This window comes from Phalangium opilio, unplaced genomic scaffold (assembly GCF_054372755.1).
Source record: "Phalangium opilio isolate 3A_F unplaced genomic scaffold, DU_Popi_V2 ptg001170l_1, whole genome shotgun sequence".
NCBI classification, from domain to species: Eukaryota; Metazoa; Arthropoda; class Arachnida; order Opiliones; family Phalangiidae; genus Phalangium; species Phalangium opilio.
In genome coordinates, this window is record NW_028324255.1 from 10,183,444 (window position 1) to 10,211,123 (window position 27,680).

General features: G+C 37.6%; 1 protein-coding gene across 1 annotated transcript in view; it reads left to right on the top strand.

Annotated features, from left to right (window-relative positions):
• LOC149587181 (uncharacterized) overlaps window positions 1-27,486 on the top strand; it is a 208,845-nt gene extending 181,359 nt beyond the window's left edge. Inside the window, exons 2-9 of the mRNA XM_089863508.1 lie at window positions 16,092-16,116; window positions 16,198-16,269; window positions 17,419-17,550; window positions 17,641-17,777; window positions 18,842-18,930; window positions 19,026-19,685; window positions 23,838-24,537; window positions 26,462-27,486. Coding sequence (XP_089719634.1) covers window positions 16,092-16,116; window positions 16,198-16,269; window positions 17,419-17,550; window positions 17,641-17,777; window positions 18,842-18,930; window positions 19,026-19,685; window positions 23,838-24,537; window positions 26,462-27,038 — 2,392 coding nt within the window. The 3' untranslated portion in view covers window positions 27,039-27,486. The remainder of the gene's footprint in view (window positions 1-16,091; window positions 16,117-16,197; window positions 16,270-17,418; window positions 17,551-17,640; window positions 17,778-18,841; window positions 18,931-19,025; window positions 19,686-23,837; window positions 24,538-26,461) is intronic.
• The last annotated feature ends 194 nt before the right edge of the window (window positions 27,487-27,680 follow it).

Below are 27,680 nucleotides of genomic sequence, written 5' to 3' on the forward strand. Positions count from 1 at the left end.
GTGCTTCGATGTCGGTTTCCCTACCGAGTCGCCATCCTTGATGACTTCTTTTGCCGGAGGTTGCCGTCGTTCCTGACTGTTGCAGGTGGTACCATAGCGCCTTTTCCGTCGTGCATTTGGTCGATCTTCTAGATCTATAGCATCGTTTTGGTCGTTGGGAGGAGAACTGCGGGACTCTTCAGCTGCACCAAAGATCACTCGAGTCGACTCCGACGTGGCTGCTCACCGTCAATCATTCTTCACTGCCGGACTGCGGGACGGTACGTTGCCGAACGAACGACAAACAACAAGAATTTTTCTGCCGTTGGACTGCGGGACAACGTGCCTCGAGGTGACTCTCACAAACCCTCGTCACTCATCAACTCCGTAAGGACTTACTCAGCTGCCGGACTGCGGGACGGCACGCTACAAGACGCATCACGCTTCGAAAATCTACCGTTGGACTGCGGGACAACGTGCTAATAGAACATTTTCACCGCGGATCGTCGCTCATCATCTCCGGAAGGACCGCGGGACTACGGAGCGGCACTCTACGCCGAAAACAATAAGGTTGGACACAAACGATTTTTTTTTCTAAAATTATCAACCTACTACTAGTACGGGACAATATTTTATTATCATTATTGTTTAAATCAAATGTGTATAATTTATGGATAAGGAAAGACGCTATACGCGATCTCAGGTCCGTAACTTAGATATTATTTCTTCTGGTGAAGAAACAGAAATTTATTCCCCATCACAGGAATTTTTAAAGGAAAACGAGGATAATCCTGTGTTATCAGATAACGTAGATTTAGACATAAACACAAACTGTTCAAATTATCAAAATCAGGATTCCTCTAACTTAGTAGACACAATGTCTTCAAAAGGTGATCCAAATGGTTCTGGAAATCCCAATTCAAATACAGCCACCCCTATAACCAGTAGTCTTACTTCGGGTACCACAAACACTACCCTGACTACTAGCCAATCTTCTTTGGCTGACGATATTGCAAATCGTATGGGTGCTCTATTAGCTAATCTAGTAGCCCAACAAAACCAACAACAGTTAAATCTAATAACTGCTTTGACCAATGGTCAATTTAACTTGGGTTTTCCAGGGACCACTCCTACTGTTACTAATCCTATTAGTCCAAGTAGTTTAAGTAATTCGTCTAGCACGAATATGCCGCCATCAGGCGCTTCTCCTAGTGTTTTAAATGCTAATAGTAATCAAAGTAATGCTAATGTAAATGTACCGTCAAACAATGGAAATGGTCAAATGATGAACTCTTATAGCTTCCCTAATTTGTCCATTCCCCCTCCAAATTTTACAAATCCTAGTATATACGCTAGACCAGACCCACCGCAAATTCCTAAATTTCGCGCGGGAAAAGACCCTTTAATTTTCCTGTCGGAGGCTGAGCGTTTCCAAAGAATATGCAATTTAACTGACCCACAGTTAAGGGATTTAGTAGAAAGAATGTTAGAGGGCGACACTTTATACTGGTTTGACCGTATGGCGCGAAGTATTCCCACGTGGTCGGAGTTTAAAGAACACTTTTGCCGAGCATTTATCGGTGTAGATTTTAAAGAACAGCTGCAAAACAAGCTGAATAGGCGTAAGCAACGCGAAGACGAACCAGTCTTAGGTTTTATTCTAGAGATGGAACGTTTAGCACTACAGTATGACCCTTGCATGACTCCTCAAGCTGTAGTTACTCACATTCTCGACAGCCTTAATCCGCATCTAATTCCCTTTATGAGGTTACCAGACAACCCAAGGCTAATAGATGTTCAAGAAAGCGCTCAGAAGGCAGAGAATCTGTGGAGGCGTTGTCAGGCTTTCGATGGTAAAAATCCGCGAAGCCAACGTCCTACCTTTCAAAATAGGCCTCGGCCTGTCCAAAATTTAAACCCACCTCAAACTTCTAGGGACTCCATTCAGGGTACAGGGCTTCCTAAAAATAGCCACAATTCATCGCCACATGTAAATAATACCGCCAGTAATGTAGTCAGGGAACACCACGCGCCTAACCCTCCCGGGGCAGTTTCTAGTATAGCCACGGCGGCTAGCGAAGATGAATCTTCCCCAAATCAAATTTCAGGCGTGATTCAGGCCGCTCTCAATGAAGCCGTTTCACCGCAAACGTCACATGCCATTTCGCCAATAGGTTCTTCTGTCATTGATAACCCCAGATGGCAGAACCTCCCCCTAGAATACCCTGAAGGGCCCGATGACAAGAAAGTCATTCCTGAGAAAAATCTCAAAACAAAAGTACGAGTGGCTGCCCACCGACCTCAAGTAGAAATAACGTTAGGTCAATATAAAGGCTTAGCAGTGTTAGACAGTGGGGCAGAAATTTCCGCTATTTCCACTACTCTATGGGGTAAAGCACGCGGTAAGTCAGATACTTTACGCCCGTGGTCAGGACCAAAAATGAATAACGCCGATTTAACCCCTTTTCACGTTATTGGTGAAGCCGCTGGGATGGTCCATACAAAATTTCGGCTAAAACTAGCGATTTAAATTACGCTTTGGTTGACCCTAAGACATTGAAAGATCAGGGTATCATTAATGTTACTAATATGAAACCGTACGTTGAAAGAGACGCTACTTTAGTTTTGCCACAGGTCACTGTTCCCCAACCAAGGAAAAAACCTAACGTCTCACAACCATTGCGACACAATCCCCGCCCTCAGCGAGCTAATACAAAAGCAATTAAATATTCTAAATGAAAAAAAAAATACAACTTACTGATTAAAATTGTATAATTTCAATGCTTATTTATAATCTGTTTAAACTTTTGATTTAAATTTTGTAAATTGAATTGACTCTTATAATTTGTGTAAACATTTCATTTTGTATTTTGCAAACTCAATGTTACCTTTGTATTTTTGTAACACAATATAATTGTTTTTGTTTTTTCTTAAGTATTCGAACCCATTCTCATCCTTTGTCGGGGGGAATTGTAACAAGTTACTTTTGTTAGACTTCACTTTACGAACTTCTACAGTTCATTGCATCCTATAAATTTGTATCTCTTAATACTGGACACACCTGCACTCACACCCCTGACCTGTTCAATACCTGTTGTTAACCCTTTCGTCACAGTACTCGAAATTTGTAAAGAACGAGATGTTTTTCTCGCTTCTAAAAATAAACTCTTTTGTATTCATATTTGAAAAGAACGAGATTCCTCTCCTCGGAGGTTAACCCCTTGGTCAAAAACCCCTGGTAAAGATAAACGTATGAGATGGAATCTCGAGTCACTTCTGTTTAACCCTCTGGACTGTTAAGATGTAATAAAGTATCTTGGATTTTACCCCCACGGCTAAAATTATTTTTAAATAAGTTTGTACGCGAACTCCAACGGCATAGCCAACCGCTGCGGGGCCTTATGACCCCAAAGTCCGCTACATCACAGTGGTGAAAAGCCCTTCAAATGTGATCAGTGTGACTATGCGTGCGTGCAGAAGAAAATTTTGATCAATCATCAACGCATTCACAGTGGTGAAAAATCCTTCAAATGTGATCTGTGTGATTATGGCAGCAACAAGAAGTTTAATTTGATCAGACATCAACGCACTGACAGTGGTGAAAAACCCTTCAAATGTGATCACTGTGATTATAGCTGCGCACGGAAGAGCTATTTAATCCGATATCAACGTAGTAATCACTAGGAATAATAAAATGGATTATAGTTAAGAGTACTTAGCAAACTTGGAAAGAACATTTACTAAATGTATTGTATTACAAAATGTTTTTATTTTTTGAATAAATATTACTGTTCTTAACAATTGTATTTGGTAATTTCTAAGAAAGCTTTCCATTCTTAGAAATAATGTAAGCACCTTTAATTACCATACTGGCTCTATGGTTGTGTGCTTTAAATATGCCGCAGCATATTAAAATGGCGGCCGGAACTAACCAATTATCTTAACGGGCAACGCTGAACCTTTTTAGCCACATCGTATGATAAATATTTACGAATGTGGGTCTTTGTTTGACCTGGCCTTTTATCATTCTCGTAGTAGTAGTATTGTCAAGAGTAGCGCCTTTGGTAGTATAAAATTTTTCGTTCGTCATTGAAGAGTCAATGGGAGAGAATTGTGGTGAGGTCATATATTTCGTTCTTGTTTTTTAAAATGATGGGGATTATAATAGTAAGTTTAAACATTGCATTTAATTGTACTAGTTTGTATTATGTTTTACTTTTGCTTGATATATTTAAAGCGAGAGAGAGGATTATGGTATTGCCTTAGTTTATATGGAAGGTTTAATACTCCCTTTAAGATACCCGTCATCCGTCGACAATAAATAAGGGTTTCACGCTTTCAATCCCTTTCCCCTATATCAAAAATTCAATGAAATGGAGGGAGTTTTTAAGAAGCAAAAGCAAGTAAATACATTATATTTAGAATGTGTCTTAAGGTGGTGTTTATTATTAAAGTTACGTTTATTTCTCTATAAATCGAGAAGAATTTCAGAAGAAAGTACTAGCTTGTGGCCCCGGATATTACAATTATAACGTAAGTACATTTATTGAAGTAAGGATTAAGGGTTATAATACTTATAGGGTATCGAGGGGCTATTCACTCCGATTTTTTTGAACTTCTTTTAATGGGTATTTCGTTTTACCACTGTTAAAGTATGCGCATCGTGGGGCTACTCACTCATATTTTCCGTTCGTGTCACACTATTACAATCATAACATAAGTAAAATAAGTAATAATTTTAACAAACTTAAAGGTAGCGCATCGAGGGGCTATTCACTCAAATTTTCTGTACGCCTGTTAAGTACGGTACGATGTGACTACTATTACGATTCCAGCCCTTTAGTCGTCTTGTTTCTACAAGTAATAATAAAAATATTAATATTTTGCTAGTTATTCATAAAACCGTTTCGAACGGATAGTAAAATTTATTAGTAGCAATATCGATTTAAACGCTTTATTTAATATCAATTAATATTACAACTGGAATTACAGTAATTATATCTTCGTTTACCGTAATAATTGACTAATTTTATCGTTCATCTCCTTTTTAAATTTCTCGAAGGTATTATTTAGTTTCGTTGCTTATGGCAGTACTGATTCCTCATACCGGAAACTTGATTCAAATTACGTTCAATATTTTTCTCAATTCCTGCCAATCTCTTCTTAGGGCTGTGCGAGCCTTGAATTTTTGGTTTGAGTCGAGTCTCGAGTATTGATATTTTCCTTTATCGAGTATCGAGTAGTTGGAAAATTTGTTTCGAGTATTTATCGAGTAATTCAAGTATTTCCACACTTTCTGTTAACTTATCTCTCTCATAATAGACATTTAGTGTAATTTTGATCATCCACAACTACTTCACACAATTCCCAGACGGTATTAATATTCTTCCCTTTAAATTTAACCAACTTAATTCCTCATTAATATCTTCTTCGGAATCGCATTCCTCGTCGAAGTCACTTCTAGCCATTGTTATACTTCGCGCAAGTCCCAAACGAAAATTAATTATAATAAATAAAAATAATAAATAAATTAATAAAATAAAAAATAATAATAATAGTCAACGCCCCTTAACTGTATTTTATTACTTTTACCAAGATATTAATAATAAAATTAACATTACGCGATAGCATTTGATTCTGAACCAAATCGTGGGGCCAGTAACTCTTCGTAATCCCACAGTAATTAGCCCATCGTACCATCAAAATATTTAAATTTATCTCACCTTTTTGAAATCATAGTTACCCTGTCATTAAAATCTAATTTAATCGAGATTAAATTGGGCTTATACTTCGTAGTAACGCGTATTATAACGTACCTCGCACACCCTGGTACTCCTTTGAAATCGTCCTTGATTCTATCAAACCTTACAAAACATTTCTTAACATTGGGAAGACAATCATCGTCATTCTTCATCTTTTGCGTCATTCTTTTCCCCTTCGAAACAGGAACGCTTATTTTCGATAAAAAAACGGCTGTAAACAATTTCATCAAACTCCTCGACAATTTTCTAAACTAACAAGAATCGGTCCCAGCAAATAATCTATATCTATATAAATCAAAGTCCTGACTGACAGACTGACTGATAATCAAAGCCCAGCCCAAACCGCTTGCTCTAGAAGACTGAAGATTTGCTGGAATTTTACTCATAAGTAGTAGGTGCGTACAAAGAAAGATTTTTCCAATCCACCGCGTCCGCCATCTTAAAAAATGGCGCCCAGAAATGTAAAAAATCTTCTTTATGCAACAAATTACGCGCGTTTCAACCGATTTAACAAATATTTGTTGCGTGGTCATGTGATGCGCGTAACCAAGTTAACTAGGTGCGCGTGCACGAAGCTCCCATCGGAAAGACCGAAACCAGAGAGCTCTAAGAACAGGCAGTCGACGACTCCCTGACCCCTATATCCTCCTAAGTTCCATTTATACATTATTCCACCATCCCTTGTTAAACATTATGCATGTCAAAAATCCATGTTAAAAACTTTAATGTTAAGAAAGAAAGTAAAAATTTCAATTGAATCGGCATTGGTCTAGTGATATTTGAAGTTCTTAATCCTTTTCTGAACTATTATTGCATTTTACATAAATTCGGTGGCAATATCTTCTCTCGTTATCAGTAACCCAGATCAAAATCCTGTAATGTGACCATACACTACTGCCTAATACGAGTCATACGCAGTGGCGGCTTAAAGGGATAAAATCAATCTTTTGACTACTAATGAAAAGCTTTCATTATTTTAAATCAGATAGAACCTAAAATTACGTTTTCAAAAATATATAGACATTGATAGTTTTAATAACTTAACTATTTTCAATTAATTTTTAAAAGTATTAGTTTTCGGCGCCGCTCCGATCACTGCCCCCTCTACAGTCGTTAGCAAAAAAACGAGCGAAAAAACTAAATTACTCCCGCGACCCTCCTCGCCCTCGGAGGTACAGTAGATTTACTCCTAAAAGTAGTTTTCATACTATTCTGCATTTTCGCCAAATTAATATAAATCATTTCGATACGGATGCTTTGAAAGTTATAAAGGAAGGTAAATAGTTTCAATGTAATTTTGGTGTTCAAAGTAATAATTTTTCTATGTTTAATTACAATTAAAAATATGTTAAAGCTTAGATTAGGGCCATTAGGCTAAAATAAAGACATATCATTATTATACATGGAAGCTAAGCCTTTGTCAAAATAGTGCAAAAATGTGGTGTTTTGGACATTACCTGTAACAATTTTGACAAATCTCTATCATCCTTACTGTTATTGTTAGAGTATTGAGTATTAGATGGCGCCACCACTTTAGAATATCGATCGGTGTCTGTGAGCTAGAGAGGCTAGGCACTCTCTGCTCGGGAATGGAACTACATAGTTAAAAGAATCGAGTACCATGTTTCACAACAATGTAACTTTAAGTATTAATCATTAAACAAAACCTTTCATTATTAAATCATGCCCACATTATTTAACCGATGAACGTAACACTTACTCTACAACGCAACCGAGAGTTAAGAGAACAAAGGATAATAAACATGAAAAATCAGAATTATGTTTACAAAGGTCTTCTCAAATATGCGCCGCTTCCCCAGTGAAGGTGAAAAGCTACTACACACAGAATAAAAATGCTGTAAAATAAACACTATGGTAATGGCAATAGCGTATGCCATCAAGATGATGTTAATTTAATTGCGCATCCTCCCTGTTTTTAATACCATCAACAATACTGTTTTTCTAAACAGTGGAACTAACAGTTTTAAGTATTAATTGTTCGTGTATTCAGGGGCGTTTGTAGCTTTTAAAATAACTTCTTCAGAGGTTGTTTCAAAGACAGCCTTAACCGTTGATTATATTGTAGGGGTCAATGAAAAAACCAGCACTATCTGCTGTTTTACTACCAATAAATCACAGTTACATAAAATGCCTGCTGCTGTAAAACTAACAGCAAAATATGTGGTTTTAAACTCACTAAGCACTGTGGATTAAAACGTGGTTTGCTGTGAAAATAAAAACACATCATGCTGTTTCAAACCGCGTATGGTACACTAAAAAAAATAGGGTTGCTGTAAAAATAACAGCTCTTAGAACAGTTTTAAATCCCGGAGCTTATTTTGATAAAGACTCTCTTTGTTGTTAAACTAAAAGCACTCATACCTTCATTAAAAATATTAAGCTCTGTTAGTTAAGATGCAACTTGTCATTTATATAAGACGACTAGCTGTTTTTAACAGACTGTCGATTAGGGTAGATTTATACTGGTTGCTCTTATACACGTCTTTTAAAGAAGTTTATATGGGTCCAAATTTGACACCATTACAGGTGTTCATTTACACCCCAGAAAGGGTTTAATAACACTGGTTCAGTTTAACACCTTTTTAACTCTTATATCGAACTAAGAGTTAATTTTTGCTCCCATATGAGTGTTGCGCAATTCTTTAAAGGGTGCAGCATAACCCCTTTAAAAGTTTAAATAACGCTTTCTGAGTGTCGCATGACACCTTCCTGAGTGGTTGATTTATCAGCAAATAGCGCTATGTGCTTAGCAAGGTTCAACCTTGAGAGAACTTAAGAGGACATTTCTAACAAGCAAGGGTAGTTCTCGCATCAATGTGAAACTACGTGAAAAGTAGATCAACTGAAAATCCAGCGTGAAACTGCATGGTAAGTTGGTCATTTTCACCGCCTTAATAACTTCTGAAAAAGGCAGAAAGTTATAAATTAGTATAATTGCATCGGGTATTAAATCGGCTTTGGAGGCCCTAATATCCCAGCAGTAGATACAGACGTATTCGTTAAATTTAATAATCTCTTTTCACGAAGAGTTTTTCGAGCACCAGAAACGCGTTTGACCTAATCTACTCTACCATATTTAAAAAAGGAAAATCCATGGAAGTGCGAGAACTTGGAACAGATTGACACTAACGACGTTTCTGAAGTGGAAATTTCTCTAACTGTAACTAAAGTCGACGATTTAGAAGTTAGTGTACGGATTATTTTGAGGGCGCTATAGCCCCCATAAAAGGCCTAGGGACGCCACTCCAAGAGTGTCGCATAACGCTTTTAAGAATGTCGCCTAACACGTTTTGTACATTTTCGGTCAATTTTAGAAATAAGTAGGTTGAAATTATAATGAAGAAGAGAAATTGCAAAGTTAAAAAATTGGTTTTAAAATTAGCAATTCACTGACTTTCCAAAATATTTTTATTTTCATATGGGTCCTTTCATAATAAACGCGGACCTTTTCCAAAAGGCATAGCATGGTTAGGTAAGATTAGGTTATATTGCTCAAGGTTTAAATTAAAGCGCTTCAAGGTTTAAAATAAAGTGCTTCAAGGTTTAAAATAAAGTGCTTCAAGGTTTAAAATAAAGTGCTTCAAGGTTTAAAGTAAAGTACTTAATGTTCAAATTATAGTATGCAAAACTTTAATTTACGGTGGGTTATACAGTAAAATATACGATAAATTTATACTTAATAGTGTAACTATCTGTGTTTTTAATTATACACTACTGTATTCTTCACGGCAGAATACTTTTTTCCCGGAAAACAGCAACGTTCTATTAATAATAACATATCCTGCACTTCCGTTTGAGAAATAAAAACTAGCTGTTTTTTCCACAGTCGTTAACATAAAAAAAAACAATGTTTTGCTGTATATTTAAAATTAAGGTAATGTAATTTCAAAAACAGCGACTACCTGTATATATTAAGGCTTGTTAGAGGTTTTTCTGGATAACGGCATTAAACAATCAAAAACATGGTGAAAACTATTGTTTCTTTGACATTAGTTTCTCAGTGTGTATACAGTGGTCTAGAGCTCCCTACATTCTCCTATTTCCAAACAACCAATGAATCAAGAGACATTAGTAACGTCACTACGTGAAAAACAAGTTGAGCGGTATTTCGCGGCTAGTTTGAATTTCAAAATATCTAACGTACTTTTCTTAATTTTAAACGTTTCAATTCGATATATTTTTGGCACACATAATTTTAGGCACATTTTTTTACCTAAAACTGCCCTCATCTTGTACTAGGAAAACATTGAGGGTATCACTTTAAGTCAAGTGGAGGCCCCAAGCGGTAACCATTTTGGGGCCCCCAAACTCAAGATATTAAAATTAAATAGTAGTTGTAAGAAGGAATTTATATAAGAAGGCCGGTGCGTGCGTGATAGTCGACAATCCCCCTTAATGAGTGGGGGGGGGTGGAAAAGGAGCCGGGACTTATTATTTTATCTTATATCGTTTTTTGGGTCGCTTGAGAGCGCTCCGAGATCGCTCCAAATTTACGTGTTACGTCATCGCTCTAGCTCGAGGGAATGAATGTAGTTGCTCCGAATGAAATACAAAAGTTTTTTCAGAGCGGATTTGTGACGTCTTCAGGCGCTCCGTCTCTAGACTCGGAGCGGTTGGGGTCAATCCGGGAGGAAACCGGGAGTGAGCGACTGGGTCATTGAAAGACGCGCCGCCGTCTCGGAGCAGCTCGTTTTTACCGCAAAGAAAAACGCTATATGTTTTCCACCATCTATTTCTTTTACCTTTTCGTTAAGTCTTGGTTTGGTTTTTGGAACTCGCGAAATCATAGGTACACTTGATTCGATTTAGAAACAATTACAGAACGAACGATTTTCACGTAGAGACACATATTCAAAATCCATCAAGTTAAGTATGTTCAAAACCTTTAACTAACGTGTTCATGGCAATTAAAAGCAACCGTCGTAAAGTTTGAGCAAAGAGGAGAGAAAGACGGAGAGAGAATCGGTATAGGCAGCCGTCATCCATGCGTGGTGAGAACGGGGTTAAATATACGGTACACCGCGGCGCTTGAGCGCAGCTTTCTCGCGCATAGTTGACGTAGGGGATGACAGAGATAAGGCGAGGAGGTCAATCCCCCATGCGCAAAGGATGTGCGTCCTTAAACTAAACGTAAAGAAAAATGTTTTTACTACCCCCCCCCCTATTTTCCCATTTTTCGGCGGATTTTATAAAGCACGTTGCTATCTCCCTCTCTCTCTTCACTTTGGTTTCCTCCATTTTCTATTTTCTTTGCTCGAGGTTTGCTTTCTCTCTACTCGGAATCATTCGCGTGCGTATAACCTATCCCCATGGGATCCAATGGGAAAGCGCAGAGTAATGACGGGAATGAAAGGGGTGGGGCTTACTTGTCCACTGACACCGGCGTAAGAGTAGAAGCGTAAAATCTCGCGATTTAGGTCTTCTTATATAAATCCCTTCTTGGTGTAATACAGAAAGCGAAAATATTCGTCATTTATTTCCTTTTAAAACTATTAGTCTCTCCATTTTTTACTTTAAAAAAATTGTTAATGGAAGAAAATTAATTCTGCTCAATTCGGGGCCCCATGGCATCCCGGGGCCCCAAGCGGCCGCTTAGTCCGCTTACCATTAAACCCGCCTGACTCATACGACTACTGACAACTCAATGCCGACTCAATTTATAAATTGAGTCGGCATTGCACAACTAGTACTGGCTATGGTCTAGACTGTCGAGTACAACAGAAGTTTATGACTTCTTATCCTGGGAAGTATTGGACTCTAACCATATCCGGAACCATCTCTGTTAGCCAACTTCTTATAAGGTCCTATCACCGCGGCACCTACGGCATTTCCCTCATTTTGAGTTGGCAGGCTGATTTGCGCGCCAGCAGCGGGCAAGAAACGAAACTTTAAGGTGTGTCCTGTGGTTTGAGGTAACGAATCAGAAACGGTGACAAGAACAGCTGTTTTAATAGACTGCTAGAAATTCCGGTCAAACTAGTGTGGGGTCCTAGGGGTAATGGATTTTCATAGAGTTCTAGCCAGACGGCTTTTCAACGATTGGCGCTGAAGAAGTTTTGAACACGCCCCACAGTTTGAGTGCCACAGCCTCTCGGCGTGGGAATTTTTTAAGTAGATTAGATAGTTTTCCTAGTGGGGAGGAAACTTTCGACCCTCTTTTACGATTGCCATAGGCAATTTTGACCAACAGGGATGGATACTATTTAATGCCTTAGTGTCCAATACTTCCCAGGATAAGAAGTCATCAACTTCTGACTACAAGAGACTCATTCTAGAGTATAGACGCTAGACAAGATCAATAGTCAATAGAATACAAAACTTTTGTAGGGAAGTTGTATCCAAGGAGTACTAACTACCTATGAGTAGAATTGGAAGAAAATGTGTTGAGCTAGAAAAATTCTAATAAGGAACCCCGAAATAATAATAAACTGGTCCCACCGTCTATTTTTTCCAAAAACCATAATTAATAAAGTGGTCCCTGGGACCACTGACCCCAAGTTTTGGAATAGATAAACTGGTCCGAGCAATTAATAAACTGGTTTTGGACTTGTAAACCTGGCTTATTTCCTACCCTGTTTCAGGTCATTCGAATCAGACTTAGAAATAAGGATAATTTTTACTTGTCCTTGGGACCAGTGACCCCCTAGTGTTCTAAATAATAAACTGGTCTCCGGAGTGGTCCCAGCCTTTGTTCTCCTATAGATTTGCAATTAATAAACTGGTCCCGAGGACCAGTAACCCACACTTTTTGAATTAAAAAACTAGTCCAAGCAATTAATAAACTGGTTTTGGACCAGTGGACGTGTGCTATTTCTAAGTCTGATTCGAATCAATGGAATCGTCCGTGAGCGTATGATAGTGATCGTACGGGGAACCCGAACCCGACCCGGGAAGTCGGGGATCCCCGGTTTTTTCCAACCCGACCCGACCCGACCCGGCCAGTCAATTTTGAAGTCGGGTTTAAAAAAAATCGGGGTGGGTCCGAAGTAGAGGGTAAGCTATTATTGACGGTCGCGCTTTGTGTTACAGTAGATAGGAACTCAAATCTGATTAGGGCGAGCTTGAATATTTAATTTCTTTCTGTCTCGAGGCTTCGAAAGCCAGTAGAAAACTAATATATGTCGGCAATTTCATGGTCGTCCGTCAAACGCCAATGTATTAATTGTGTGTTAAGTTGCGAGCAATTGATTTCAAAATTGAAAAAGTGGTAGAAGAGTTTCACGAGTACCAGAAACCGCTTTCAGCCACTGCCAAAGACATAGGACAAGGACAATTTGGAAACTTTTTAGATGGAAGTTCCGCCTGTTCTGGGACAATTAGTTACCCCAATCCCTTCCACGACGTTCTATCAGATAGCAATGATATGGCAGATTCGCCTACTATTGGATTCACTAAAGCAATGATATGGCAGATTAGCACTAAAGCAGTGATAACTTGGAACTGAATTACAGAAAATAAATTCCTTACATTACATAGTACATAGTTACTATGTATAATTTTTTAAAATATGTTAATTCCATTTATATTATTAAAAAGGAAAACCCCGACCCGACCCGATTTTCCGGGTTTTTTTTCGCAACCCGACCCGGAACCCGACCCGACAAAAATCTCACCCCGTACGATCACTAGCGTATGATCGAGTGGGCTATGACTTTTTACTTGGAAGAGAGTGTGATGGAGAATTGGAGATCTCATCTTTATACCTATAAAGTATACACTGTTAGAAAAGTGAGTCCAATGACTGTCCAATTTTGCACAAAGTAATCCAAATTTGGATGGCAAGTGATCTAAGGGTCCAAAAATGGAAGCTTTAATCCAAAAATGGATGCTTTCGATTCTTGGTGCTAAAACTATCCAAATTTGCACGAATAGTCCAAATTTGGATGGGAAGTGGTGTAAAGGTCCAAAAATGGTAGCTTTAATCCAAAAATGCATGCCTTCGATTCTTGGTGCGAAACGGATCCATATCTCAACATATACACCCAAAACTCGAACAAAGAGGGGTTAAGGTATATAAAAGGGTTGATGTAAAAAGGGGAGCGAAATGATATTTGAGGATCGCCTACATAAATATTTACCTATTTCTCATCAATCATTTCTCTTTATTGATAAGCAATTGCAGAAGTTAAATCAAAACACAGACACGAAAGCCTTTCCCCAGAGAGGTAAAAATCCATTCCCCTACAATATTTCAGAGAGTCACGCTTGAAAAATCTTTTGGTCATTTACCTCAAAGACTTCTTTATTCCGTTTTTATTAACTAACGATATCAATACTCGTCATACATTAACTTTGGAAAGAGCTTCATGTCTTAATTACTCGCTTTATATAAACTATGAAATGTATTTAGTGACCTAATCTTCATTACTCGTCCTGTATAAACTTTGACTACAGATTTTTTGGTTAAGATAGGTTTTTCTCAAATATTTTATTAAAATTATTTGATATTATTTATTTTATTCGAGAGTTACTTATCATACTTTTAGTTGTAACGTTTTAAGAGAGGTTTTCCCTATTATCATTTGAACCTAGCTATTATTGACGTTTGACTCCTAGAATATGCCTCTTTCGCGAGTGTCTAAATCACCATAAAATGGTGTAGTTAGATTGGGGTTAACAGAAAAGAGAATAGTGGTCAATGTACATACCTGCGGTTGTACAGTTTTCCAATATTCTACAATTCCGTTAACTGTGAATTTTGATCACTTGAACAGTGAAATTGAGAACACTTTTGTTCAGATTAGGAATCTGCGAAAGCTATCTCTTGGGGTGTAACAACAGACAGACACACACAAAGACAGATGGATACGTCGAGAACTGAACCTCTCCATAGCATACATCACTCGGTGAAGTAAAGAATCTAGCATCCATATTGGCTTCATATGAGCCCAATATTTTTCGACATTTGTCCAATGTTGGTTAGGTATTACACCAATATGGGCTCGATATTAGTCCAACATGGGCTCGATATTAGTCCAACATGGGCTCGATATTAGTCCAACATGGGCTCGATATTAGTCCAATATGGGCTCGATATTAGTCCAATATGGGCTCGATATTAGTCCAATATGGGCTCGATATTAGTCCAATATGGGCTCGATACTAGTCCAATATGGGCTCGATATTAGTCCAATATGGGCTCGATATTAGTCCAATATGAGCTCGATATTAGTCCAATATTGGCTTGATATTAGTCCAATATTGGCTTGATATTAGTCCAATATTGGCTAGATAATAGTCCAATATCGGCTTGATATTAGTCCAATATTGGCTTGATGTTAGTCCAATATTGGGAGGATACTAGTACATTTTTGCCCACTTGCGTAAAAATTGGATAACATCCTGACCATTTCTGGGTAATAATTGATCCCTTAATAGATGATTCTGGATCCAATTTTGGATGAGACTCCAAATCTGGCTTATCATTTGATCGTCCCTTTTTGGACACAAATTATGTTATCCAAAAATAGACGAAAAACTGTGCTGTCTCAGAGTCAGCCGTTTGGATCCATTTACATCCAATTTTGGACAACATTTTTTAACAGTGTAGCCTCTATAAACACATCTATGGCAACTACGCTCACCGTCTTTCTCCGAGTCTCCGAGCATCCTCACTGTTTCTGTATGGGGTAATACGGTAAGAAAACGTCAAAGATGCCCACTATGTTTTAAAAATAGAACCTATACTCCCATACAAATACAATAGTGCTACGCGGCAGAACTTAATAATCAGATATGGAAGGGTAGTGGCGTGCGCAAGGTACTCTGGGAGACTTTCAATGCCGCACATGTCCCACCAACATTTTACTCCAGCCCACCATCTCCTCCAAGTTAACTCATTGAGTTCCCATGGAGCAATGAAAATGGGAGAAGTAGTTGCAGTCATCGTTAAAGACCCTTTCAGCAGTATCAAGGTCTGCAATTTTTATTGCTCCTTGATAGCGCACATTCGCCTTGAGAAGTTCAGATTTAGAATTGAATAATTCTCTCTTTGAAGCACTTAATTTAAAATTTCGAAAGGGAAATTACGGAATGCCCGTGCCGGGCTGCCGGCGTGCCGCATGCCGCCCTTACTTATACCATCGTCTGCTACCATGACTGCTCCACAATTTAAACCGAAATTGGCCCCAACCTAAAGGGGTTTTGGATTTTCGCATTAAATTTTATTATTCTGTAACTTGTAGCCTTTCTATCTTCTCTCTCAATTTTTTGGCAACACTGGGGGAATGATTTTCGTAAAGGATTTGTTTGTTTTTGAAAAAATGGCTCTAGTTTGAAAAGTTATGTCTTTAGAATAGAGTCAGACATTTCCGAAATGAGTTTAATAAGTCTTCAAAGGGTGGCGCTTAAAGAGGTACTTCACTTGAGAAATTATTGGACTATCCGTGGTTTGCACAGAAATTTTAAATTTCAAAAAACTGGACTTTGTTTATAGGAAATGGAGGAGAATGATTGCAACTGTGATCACTTAAGCAAAGATGATCAAATAAAGCAACTAAAAGCCAAGGTGAGTTTCAAAGCCTATAGCGTTTTGGCCAGTACAGCATGAGCCATCCAATCTAGTATCCCTTTAAAGGGACTGCAAAGAAGACATCAGTGGGTGGGTACAAATTATTTTAAATACGTCACAGACATCACGTGATGCCAAGATACAAAGGCTCCTCATGCAGTGGAATTGGACATCTAGTCCTTTGTTTTTCGTGAGATTGCAGCGCCAATTCCATGAAATAAAATGAACTAAGCTTCTTTGAACCACGCTTCTCCTAGGTCACGTGCCTCTGACGTATTTTAAATAATTTTTACCCACCCGCCGATGCCTTCTTTAGAGTCCCTTTAAAAAAAGTCTCAGCTGTGACTGTGGTTTAGTATAAAAAAACGGCACTAGATGCTCTCATAGTCAAGGGGTGGAGTTGACTGACCCAATAGAGTAATATCTTTCACATATATGGCAACGTCATAACCCTCTATCTCTTACCTTAGTGATATTCCCCCCTTCCGAAGGCAAATAGTATTCTCTAATACAAAGTTGCCTTCAACGAAGGGGATACACAGTTCACTCCCCCTCTCTACCGATATTACTCTATAGAGCTGTCTCAGAAGTCTTAGTGTGACGTCACCCATGCCATTTGCCCATAGAACCAAAGCGGTACCAAACATGGCCGCCCACTGCCAAAGCTAAGCCCGGGACGTTTTACCTAGGCGCTGACGTCACAACTGACATAGCTCTATAAACTTATCAAAGGCTAGGTCTAGCTCCGCCCGTGTTTTACGGGCGCCACAGGAGCTGACATTTGCTTTAAAGTACAAATCGCAATAGAAAAACCTTAAGTAAACCAATGTTTATTTGTGGGTGATTAGAAACACCATAAGCCTGTCACCATAGGCTTATGGAAACACATCTCTCGACCATTTATAGCGTTATTAAAGGGCGCCGCAAGAGCCTTGTGGGAGCTCTATGTCTACACACACCAACTGCAGCCTTGCTTATAGTTCTTGCAAAGCTCTCGCGCCCGCAAGCCTCTGGTGGAGCCCTTGACGAAAAAACCCCTTCTGATCCCCCATTTGTTCTCATCATTGTTGTTTTCTTTCTGGACACTTTAAAAGACATTCTGCGTAGAAGGAAGTCCTATTTTGTAATGCAGCCTATTTTTTTCAGTGTAATGGTTTAATATCAAACGTGAAAAAGGAGAGAATGAGAACTTTGTTTACGATAAATGAGAAACTGGATGAAATTGAAAGGCTCAATAGGGTCATTAATGAGTTGGAAAGTAAAATCAAGGACCTGATGGTTTGTAACATTCTTCATTTTCATAGTCGATGTGAAAGAGAATCGGGTTAAAAGTATTGGTTCAATTATTGTTACTTGTTTATAACTTAGGAGGAAAGTGGAATTCATCAAAGAGCCAACATTGAATGTGTGAAGTTAGAACCTGTTGAAAATGATTTAGGACTGAATGAACAGGAATTATCTCATCCTGTTCTGATAAATCAACAAACAGAAGAACAAATACAAAGGTATTTAAAGCAAAAAACCAATGAGAACTTGTCCATGAGGGCGATCTAAAACTAGGACTGTTCATGAGCTCGAGCGAGCTTTTTAAGGTCGAGCCGAGCCACTACGACTCGCGAGCTTAGTCACTGAAATAGTGCTTTCTTTTTAGTCCTTCTTTCCACCAATAGCGTTCTGTTGTATTTTTACAAGAAATAACGCGTGGGAAAAATTGCTTTCTCTCGCCTCTAACCGTGAGCATATAACGATTTCTTCACACTTTACCGAGCAGGTTTTACTGAACCACTACATTCCTAAACATGGGACAGCATTTAGAGTCGTTCTCAAGTCTTCTGTTAATAGTAGCAATTTTTGTTGAACTTATATATGTAAACTGAGCCAGCTCGGCTCGGCTCGTGAACAGTCCTATCTAAAACTAGCCTTTGCTAAGCTTAGCAGGCCAGTCATCTCCACCTCTCGACTATGGGAGCATCTTGTGTCATTTGTTTAAACTAAACCAGAGCCAAGTCTCGGCTATGGTTAAGTTTAAGCTCATGTAAGTTTTTATTTGACTGACTAATTCGCGTCCATAAAACTTGATTCATTAAGCCTTGCCACGATAATCGTGAATAAAATCAGAAGTATGTAATTCTTCGAGAGAAGTGTCCAACAAAGCGGCTGGGTAATTGTAACATGATTCTTTCCAACATCATTTTACATTTGGAGCAAGGTTACTATTAAACCGAATCGTGCCCATACGCTATAATTAGTTCCCTCATCATTACTCTATTGGCGCTTAACTATTTGTCAAGGCGCATGCGCTTGTGGATTGTTGTCCCACGTCAAGACAATCAAGGTTTGTGGGTTGATTGCTGGGGATTTTGTACCAAACATTTATAGAATTGACCCCACGTTGTGATGACCATCTGAAGTTTGTTGAGCAGGAAAGCAATTGTTCAAAAAGGGTGAGCCTGGGAAGAATCATGTTACATATAACTGAAGTATTAAGAGGTTACAGAGTGTCATCCTTTTCCTATTAATCTTATGTTGCTGTTCCTATATTAGTTTTAACGATTTTTTATTTGCGTAGTTCGCTAAGTGTACCAGCTGAGATACCCAGCAACATTTACCAAAGTCTGCTTAAAGTGGAAGCCACGGACCTCGAGCAATTTGGTTTAGGTATGGTGTCACATTATCGTAATCCTGACACGCAATCTGATGTAGTTCCAGTTTAATAAAACTATTAGGGTTATTTTTTCGTTTTGATCATTAAGGTTCGTTGGTAAAAGCTGAAGGTGCTTGCAATATCCAAGGCACGCTGACTGAAGAAGATATTAAGGAAGAATCACCTGAATGTGACGCGGAGGAGGTTGGCAAAGGAAACACATCCCAAACTAAAGCTACCTCGAATTTGGATCTTGGAACGCGAATTATGAAACTATGTATTCCTAAACTAAGATACAGTGACTGTGTTCCTTATTTACTTAACCTTGAGGACGAAACACCGTTGGAAATGTCTCCTGTCCCAACGACAGATTCGCCTCTCAAGAACAATCTTAAAATTAACAATTCTTATCCTAAATCACGAATTTCTTCGACAAAAAGAGGTAATGAGAGTATAGCAACTCGATCCAAGATATTGTGTCTTGAAAAACATTTTGATTTGTCGTCGCTTGACGCAAATATGGAAAGCAATTCTCTTGAAGAACCTATAGAGAAGAATCTTGATGATAACCAATCCAAAATGACCTTGACCGATTCAAAGAAAACTGATAATAGACAAAATCAAACTGTGAAACTGTACTTGCCAAGCGATTTACCAAGAGTACCGATTGAAGTTGAAGATAATACTTCAGTGTCCAGCTCTGATGCATCCGAAAGTAGCTCGTCAAATAATTCCGAAAGTAATACAACTTCTGCCTGTTCGGAAATTGGTAAGTCATTTTACGCTTAGCAACGATTTTCGGGACTGGAACTTAAAACTCAAAAATGGTCAAAATTGACCCAATTACAGTTGAAACCTCATGAGCATGTTTCGCAATTTTCTAGTGGTAGTTCCCCTAACAGGTTTTTTAATTAATTTTTCAGTCTAATCCTCAATCCTTAGCATTTTAAAGCTTAAGTTTCCAAAAATTTTGTCTCATTTAAATTAATACGTTTTTAACTTAGTAAGATTTTTTTTTAAATTTAAACGGAAAATTTTTCCTACGAATAATATTAAACTCCATATTTGATGCTTTTGGGCCTGAGCTCCGTGGCCACCGGACGAGAAAAAATTCCCTTTTTGAAAAATACAGGTACCCGGCCATCCTTGGTTTCTTAAAGAGCCCAAGCAAACGTTGCTCATATTGATAAGACCTTAGTACTTTACTCCCAAATGGTCTTTGAAATTGTGAATAATTTCATCTAAAGAAAATGAGACCCTACTCCGTCTTTATAGCAGTTCTCGAATCTATGCTAGTGGTCAATCGGTTCTTAAGGTAGTGCCGAAGGAATCGCGGCACCGAATAATTGTCCTTCGCGTGCTAGGTTCTATACGAGGCGTTTCAAATATATCGTGTAGCTCGCCTAGGCCCAAGATGCGTACTTTGCGTGTGGAGCCTTACCGCTTTTTGGTCTTACTGATAATGAAATATGAAACGATTTATTATTGAAAATGTAAAGGATACAATTTGTAATATATTGAAAATTACTTAATGTATGGGAAACAAGGGTTTTAAGGAGAAAATGGTGTTAAGGTAAACATCCTTGACATTTGGGTAGAGCCTTTCGGCAAAATAATGTTATTGTCGTTGCAAACTATCGAAGACGTTTTCTTCTGACTTAATCGTTGCAATAAGTAAATCACGATTTTGTCACAAATACCGCTTACGCTGAGTGACAGACATGGCTATCATATCCTTAAATTATGATGATATCCGGCTTTTCCAAAATTTTCCACTTTATATAACATCATATTCAGTTCATAAGGGTAACGCCAGGGCCAAATGTATCCCGCACAGTCGTGAGTTGGAGTTACGTGTTAACGAATTGCAGTTACTTGCATTTTAACTCCGTCACCTAGAAACAAAAAAAGAAGAGAGGACATTATAACGCCTTTCAATAACGGCAGTCCTACCATTTTCCCTTCCAATTTATTTTAGAAGCATATTTATTTTGCAATAGACTAAAACCTTAAATATTTTCTTAATAATTAACAACCATTAGTTTTCACTGATACTTTCGGGGACAGTCATCTCGATTCGAAGCGGTATTAATTTATTTTTCCGAACTTGTTCTCTTTAACTTTGCGTCATTTTAGTACTCGGCATGACCGGTTTTATCAAGTGCTATTGACCAGTACAATGTGTTTGATTCAAATTGTGAGAAGTTTCAGTTTGTTTGCTTTCTGAAGGAAAATCCGAGAAGCATCGTTCAACTCTGCAAATATTCTCCTGAATATAAAAGTGATCTTGAACGTCACATTACAAATGGTACCGCAGAAAAACGCTTCAAACGTGATCATTGTGACTATACTAGCTGTGAGAACGGTTCTTTGATCAGACATGAACATGATTTAACTTCTCTAGTTACTACTGCTTTGCGTAATAAAATCCGAATATATTTTTTTCTTCTCCCAAAAATCTCGAATGTGGGAGACACGGACTCCCTGCCGGAAAATTAGTATGATAAGCTTTTGAACCAAATTCCGCTAGATGAAAACTAATCTTGGATAAAAAGCCGCTAATCGATGCTCACTTTCAGTCGTTGTGGTTGTAACATGTGTTGGACAAAACGTTCACACTTTTTATGTTATTTTTAAGATTCTACATACTTTGAACTGTAGCACTAAACGGCCTTTCAAACTTTTGAATAACCCTTAAAATACCCCGTTTTCCCAAGGGTCTTCACTCTTCTCTTATCATAGCTGGTGCTTATTTCGAGCAAAAATACTTTGACAATAGAGAGGGGGTGACAGAACGAAATAAACTGGTAATTTGACTTTACGCAGCGTCACCTAGCATTTGATTCTCTCAAAATCAGCTGAAAGTTAAAAGTACAATCTTTCGGATTTCGAGCCAAGGTTTCTTCTCGCCATTTAAGTTAATCGTCATCCCCTTTTTGTTGATATGCTCGTTTATTCATCAGAAAACGCCTTGAAAGTAAAATGCACACGAGCTAAACATTTAAAGGCATAAAGCAGACTGTACGTTGTCTCTAAATTGTGACTCTGACGGTTCTATAAGTTTAAATAATCGAATCAGGGGGAAAGCTTCCATTCCCCGTCCCTGATCGAACCCGGTGACATCACTGCAAATATATTCACCTCTTGTGCACCTCTTAGATTCACGTGGGATATCATTCAAACAATTAATATAGAATGTGTTTTATAAGCATATTTTTATTGGTATGTTATCGATTGGGCGTGTTATCAAAACAGCATTGTCCAAAACGGCTTTTTCATAAACGCGTTTGCCATTATAGCCATTTCTCGTTTTAGCGCATTTTGATTACAGCGTTTATATCTTGAGCGTACGAAAGTACGCCTTTTCCAAAATATTGTTGTTTATCTTCATTAACTTCCCAAAATAATATGCCTTTTCCAAAAAAATTATATTTTATATTTACTTCCGATATAACATTACTCCTTTTTGCATAATATTGTTCTTTGTTCTGTAATAGAGATTTCCCTCCCTATAAATCACAGTTTGGGCGGAAACAGCAACCGCTGTTTTGGGAAATAGCGCTGTATTGAGAAACGCGGAAACAGCAACCGCGGTTTTGCTTGTACGCGGTTTTGCAAACCGCTGTTTTAGGAACCGCTTTATTCCAAAACGCTCTTTTGAAAACCGCTCAACTACCCGTGAACCATTTTTATTACCTTAAAGTTTCCACAATCTGAAAGCATAAATTGGGTTAGGTAAGATCAAGTTTTTGGAGACCGCTGTTTCGACTGACACATGGATTATTTCTGTTTCTAAACTCGTTTTCATTGATAATACATTCAAAGTGTGATTAGTGTGACTATGCTAGTACCCGTAACAGTACTTTAATCCCACATCAAGACATTCATTGGCGGTGAAAAACCCTTCAAATGTCATCAGTGTGATTTTCCAGCACATTGAAGAATAATTTGATCAAACATCAACGCAACAATCACAATATATATAATATTGAATACAACCCTTTATTTAACTCTAATTAACAATATTTGATATAACAATTGGTATATCAGTAATGATATCTTCGCTATTAGAGAAGAACGTCTAATTGAATTACTGTGAGGTCGTAGACCTCGGTAGCTCAGTTGGTTAGAGCGTGGGACGGTAACCCAGAGGTCGGTGGTTCAAATTCACCCCGAGGTAGTTGTCATCTTTTCACATCGTCCGCAACCGGGAATTAGATTGGTAGAGTTAACACTGTTAACTAAAAGTTCAAATTGAATTATATTTTTACCACAATAATTGATTAATATGTTTTTTCTTTGAATCTTAATTTGCTTCTTCTATAACTTCATCGTTGTCATCACTTCTTGTGCTAGTTGGTTTCAGCAGAAACAGGAGATTGCAAAATTATCGCTAAGCTTAACTTTACCGTTGAATTCATGCTTATGTTTTTTCACTACTTCGTATTTGTTATCATGCACCTACGGAGGTTTAATGGCAGAATATTGCTGTTTATATTTTCACGTGTATTTTATTATACCTTTATTATGGGAAAGTTTGTATTACGCAAATTTCTAATGTGGGAAGAAGTTTGATATTTGAATCATATATACATGTATATTTGAGAAAGTTGTTTGTTTGTTCTTTATGACATACACAGTCACAAATGGTTAATTTCCAAATTCGACCAAGCTGCAGGGTTGATATCAGTAACACCAGGAACTCAAAAATCTTCCACGTTCCCAACGAGTATATTAGGTTTTGGAGACCGCTGTTCGACTCGGACGTTGATTATTTTTGTTTACGAACTTCTTTTCTTTGTCTTTGTGTCTCTTTAAGCCTAAGCATAACCTGTTTTATCAATAGCTTTTGAACAGTACAATGGTTTTGAAGCGTGTTGTATGATATCATTTGTGGTTTTAATTTATTTCCTTTCTGTAGGAAAATCCAAGAAAAAATGTTCAACTCGATACAAATATTCACCTGAATATGAAAGGGATCTTGAACTTGACATTCGAAAGGATACCAAAGAAAAACGCTTCAAATGCGGTCAGTGTGACTATGCTAGTACGCGGAAGGATGATTTGATCAGACATCAACGCATTCACAGTGGTGAAAAACCCTTCAAGTGTGATCAGTGTGACTATGCCGCCACGCAGAATAATAATTTGATCACTCATCAACGCATTCACAATGGTGAAAAACGCTTCAAATGTGATCATTGTGACTATGCAAGTACGCGGAAGAATGTTTTGATCATACACAAACGCATTCACAGTGGTGAAAAACCTTTCAAATGTAATCAGTGTGAATACTCTTTCACACGGAAATATGATTTGTTCAGACATCAACGCATTCACAGTGATGAAAAACCCTTCAAATGTGATCAGTGTGACTATGCGTGCGTGCAGAAGAAAAATTTGATCAATCATCAACGCACTCACAGTGGTGAAAAACCCTTCAAATGTGATCAGTGTGATTATGGCAGCGCGCGGAAGAGCCATTTAATCCGACATAAACTCATTCACAGTGATGAAAAACCCTTCAAATGTGAAGAGTGTGACTATAAATGTGCGCAGAAGATTAGTTTGTTCACACATCAACTCATTCACAGTGGTGAAAAACCCTTCAAATGTGATCAGTGAGACTATGAATTCACGCGGAAGAGTAATTTGATCAGACATCAACGTTATAATCACATGGACTAAATAAGTGGATTACTCAGCAATTTAGAACTTTTAAAGAACCATTTCAAAATGTGTTAATTGCGCAACGCGTTTTCATTTTCGCTTCACACATTACTGTTCTTGACAACTGTAGTAGATATGTAAAATAATGAGATATTTTAGGGGCGACCTAGAAGTTAGTTAATTTGTATAAAGTTTTTGATAATAATAATTGAATGATTTTGTTAAAATTTTAAGTGTTTTGATTTAGGAATATTTTGTTGTAAATTTGCTTGTAAAAATCAATGCTTTAACTTGTAAATATTAAGTTTGTTAAGAGCAATGTTCATTGTTAATATTTTTAAAATTTGTCATGGTGCTATTTTTGTACTTTTCCTTCCTTTCAAGTCGTTTTCGACATTCCCTTTGTAAACATGTTTTTCTCTATCAGAATCGGTGAATAACCGTAAAAAACCCTTCAACGTAGGTAAAAATAAAAAAAACCCCTACGTCAGTGCTAGTGCGGGTATGTTTGCCCAAAACAGGTGTTTTTAAAGATTTGAGCCAACAAGAAAAAAAGCCCTTTGTAGAAAGGAATTGTGGGTCCAAAAATACACCTAAGAAAAAAAACCAGTAGCTACCAAAAAAAAAAATAAAAAGAAAAAAGTAGAATCTCTCGAGCAGTCCAACAAGTAAGTTGGCTAGAAAATTTGTGAGCGCGCTAGGCCCCCTTAAAAAGGCCCAAGAAAAAGGACTAACTGAGCAACCTGTAAGTGGTTTAAGGTTAAATTTTGTGTGAGCTTGGCCCTAAAAAGCCCTAGAAATAAAAGAAACTTTTGAGCATTTTTAAGATTAATAAGAAAAATTAGTGCTTTTATAAGGCGTAATTTTGTGCGAATTTAAACCAAAAAATTAAAAATAAACTGTGCGTGAATTAGACATGAAACAATAAATCAAGTGCGATCTTTAATTCTTAAAGGACGAATAAATCATTAGATTCTGTTAAGTTTTACCCGTTTGTACCGTTTCTATTTTTTCACCTACCAACACCGATACGAACTCAACCGCGCTTATGGGACCGATGTTTCAGTCCGTCGGAACCGTATCTTCTAATTTATTAAAGCTCTCCCAAAGCTAAATCAGCTACAAGATACTCACTAAGAAAACGTTTTCGTTCGTTGAAAAATAGTAAAAACCTATCGTTACGGAATAGTCACCGGACGGGCTATGTGGTATTACAAAATTGTGGAATGTATCAAGCCTGACGTCTTAACGGGAAACTGTTAGTAATACGATGTTTGTGTTATTTATTTATAAAACCTTAACGAACAATATTGAAAATAACCCTTTTAAACTACTTATCAATATATAATATAACAAATGGTATATCAGTAATTAAATCTTCGCTATTAAAGAATGATATTTTTACCACAATAATTGATTAATATTTTATTGCTTCTTTCCTTTGTTTAACTTCTTCATCACTTCTAGTGCTAGTTGTTTGCAGCAGAAACAGGAGAGACTGCAAAATTGTCGCTAAGCTTAACTTTACCGTTGAATTCATGCTTGTGTTTTGTTCACTACTTTGTAATTGTTATCATGCACCTACGGTAGTTTAATGGCAGGATATTGCTGTTCATATTGTCACGTGTATTTTATTAGACGTTTATTATGGGGAAGTTTGCATTCTGTATTACACAAGTTTCTAACGTGGGGTCAAGTTTGAATCTTCCACGTTCTCAACGCATATATTAGATTTGGTAAAGTCAAACCTTTGGAAACCGCTGTTTCGACTCGGACATGGATTATTATTGTTTCTGAACTTGTTTCGTTTGCCTTTGTGTCTTTTCAAGCCTAAGCATAAACTATTATATCAAATGCCTTTGAAGATTGAAATTTTTGTGATTCGAGTTGTATGATATCATATGAGATTTTAATCTATTTCCTTTCTGTAGGAAAATCCAAGAGAAAATGTTCAACTCGATACAAATATTCACCTGAATATGAAAGGGATCTTGAACTTGACATTCGAAAGGATTCCAAAGAAAAACGCTTCAAATGTGATCAGTGTGAATATGCTAGTACGCGGAAAGATGTTTTGATCAGGCATCAATGCATTCACAGTGGTGAAAAACCCTTCAAATGTGATCAGTGTGACAATGCGTACTCGCAAAAGAATAATTTGATCACTCATCAACGAATTCACAGTGGTGAAAAACCCTTCAAATGTGATCAGTGTGAACATGAGTGCTCGCAGAAGAATCATTTGATCAGACATCAACTCATTCACAGTGGTGAAAAACCTTTCAAATGTAATGAGTGTGATTACTCTTTCACACGGAAAGATGATTTGTTCAGGCATCAACGCATTCACAGTGGTGAAAAACCCTTCAAATGTGATCAGTGTGGTTATGCAAGTAGGCGGAAGTGTCATTTGATAGTACATAAACGCATTCACACTGGTGAAAATCTTTAAAATGTTATCATTGTGACTATCCCAGAACAATGAAGAGTAATTTGATCAGACATCAACGTTATAATCACATGGACTAATTAAGTGGATTGTATTTAAGCATACTCAGCAATTTAGAACTTGGAAAGAACCATTTGAAAATTTGTTAATTGCGCAACACGTTTTCATTTTAGCTTCACACATTACTGTTCTATACCACGGTAGTAGATACTCACTAAGAAAAAGTTTTCGTTCGTTGAAAAATTGTAAAAAACCTATCGTTACGGAATAGTCACTGGACGGGCTATATAATATTACAAAATTGTGGAATGTAGCTATCCTAACGTCTTAACGGGAAACTGGTAGTGATACTATGTTTGTATTTTTAAAACCTTCACGAACAATATTGAATATTAAAAATGGATATCAGTAATTATATCTTTATTATTAAAGAATGATATTTTTACCACAATTATTGATTAATATGTTTTTGCTTTGAATCTTAATTTACTTCTTTAATAACCTCATCGTTGTCATCACTTCTTGTGCTAGTTGGTCTCAGCAGAAACAGGAGATTGCAAAATTATCGCTAAGCTTAACTTTACCGTTGCTTGTGTTTTTTCACTACTTTGTAGGTGTTATCATGCACCTATGGAGGTTCTATGG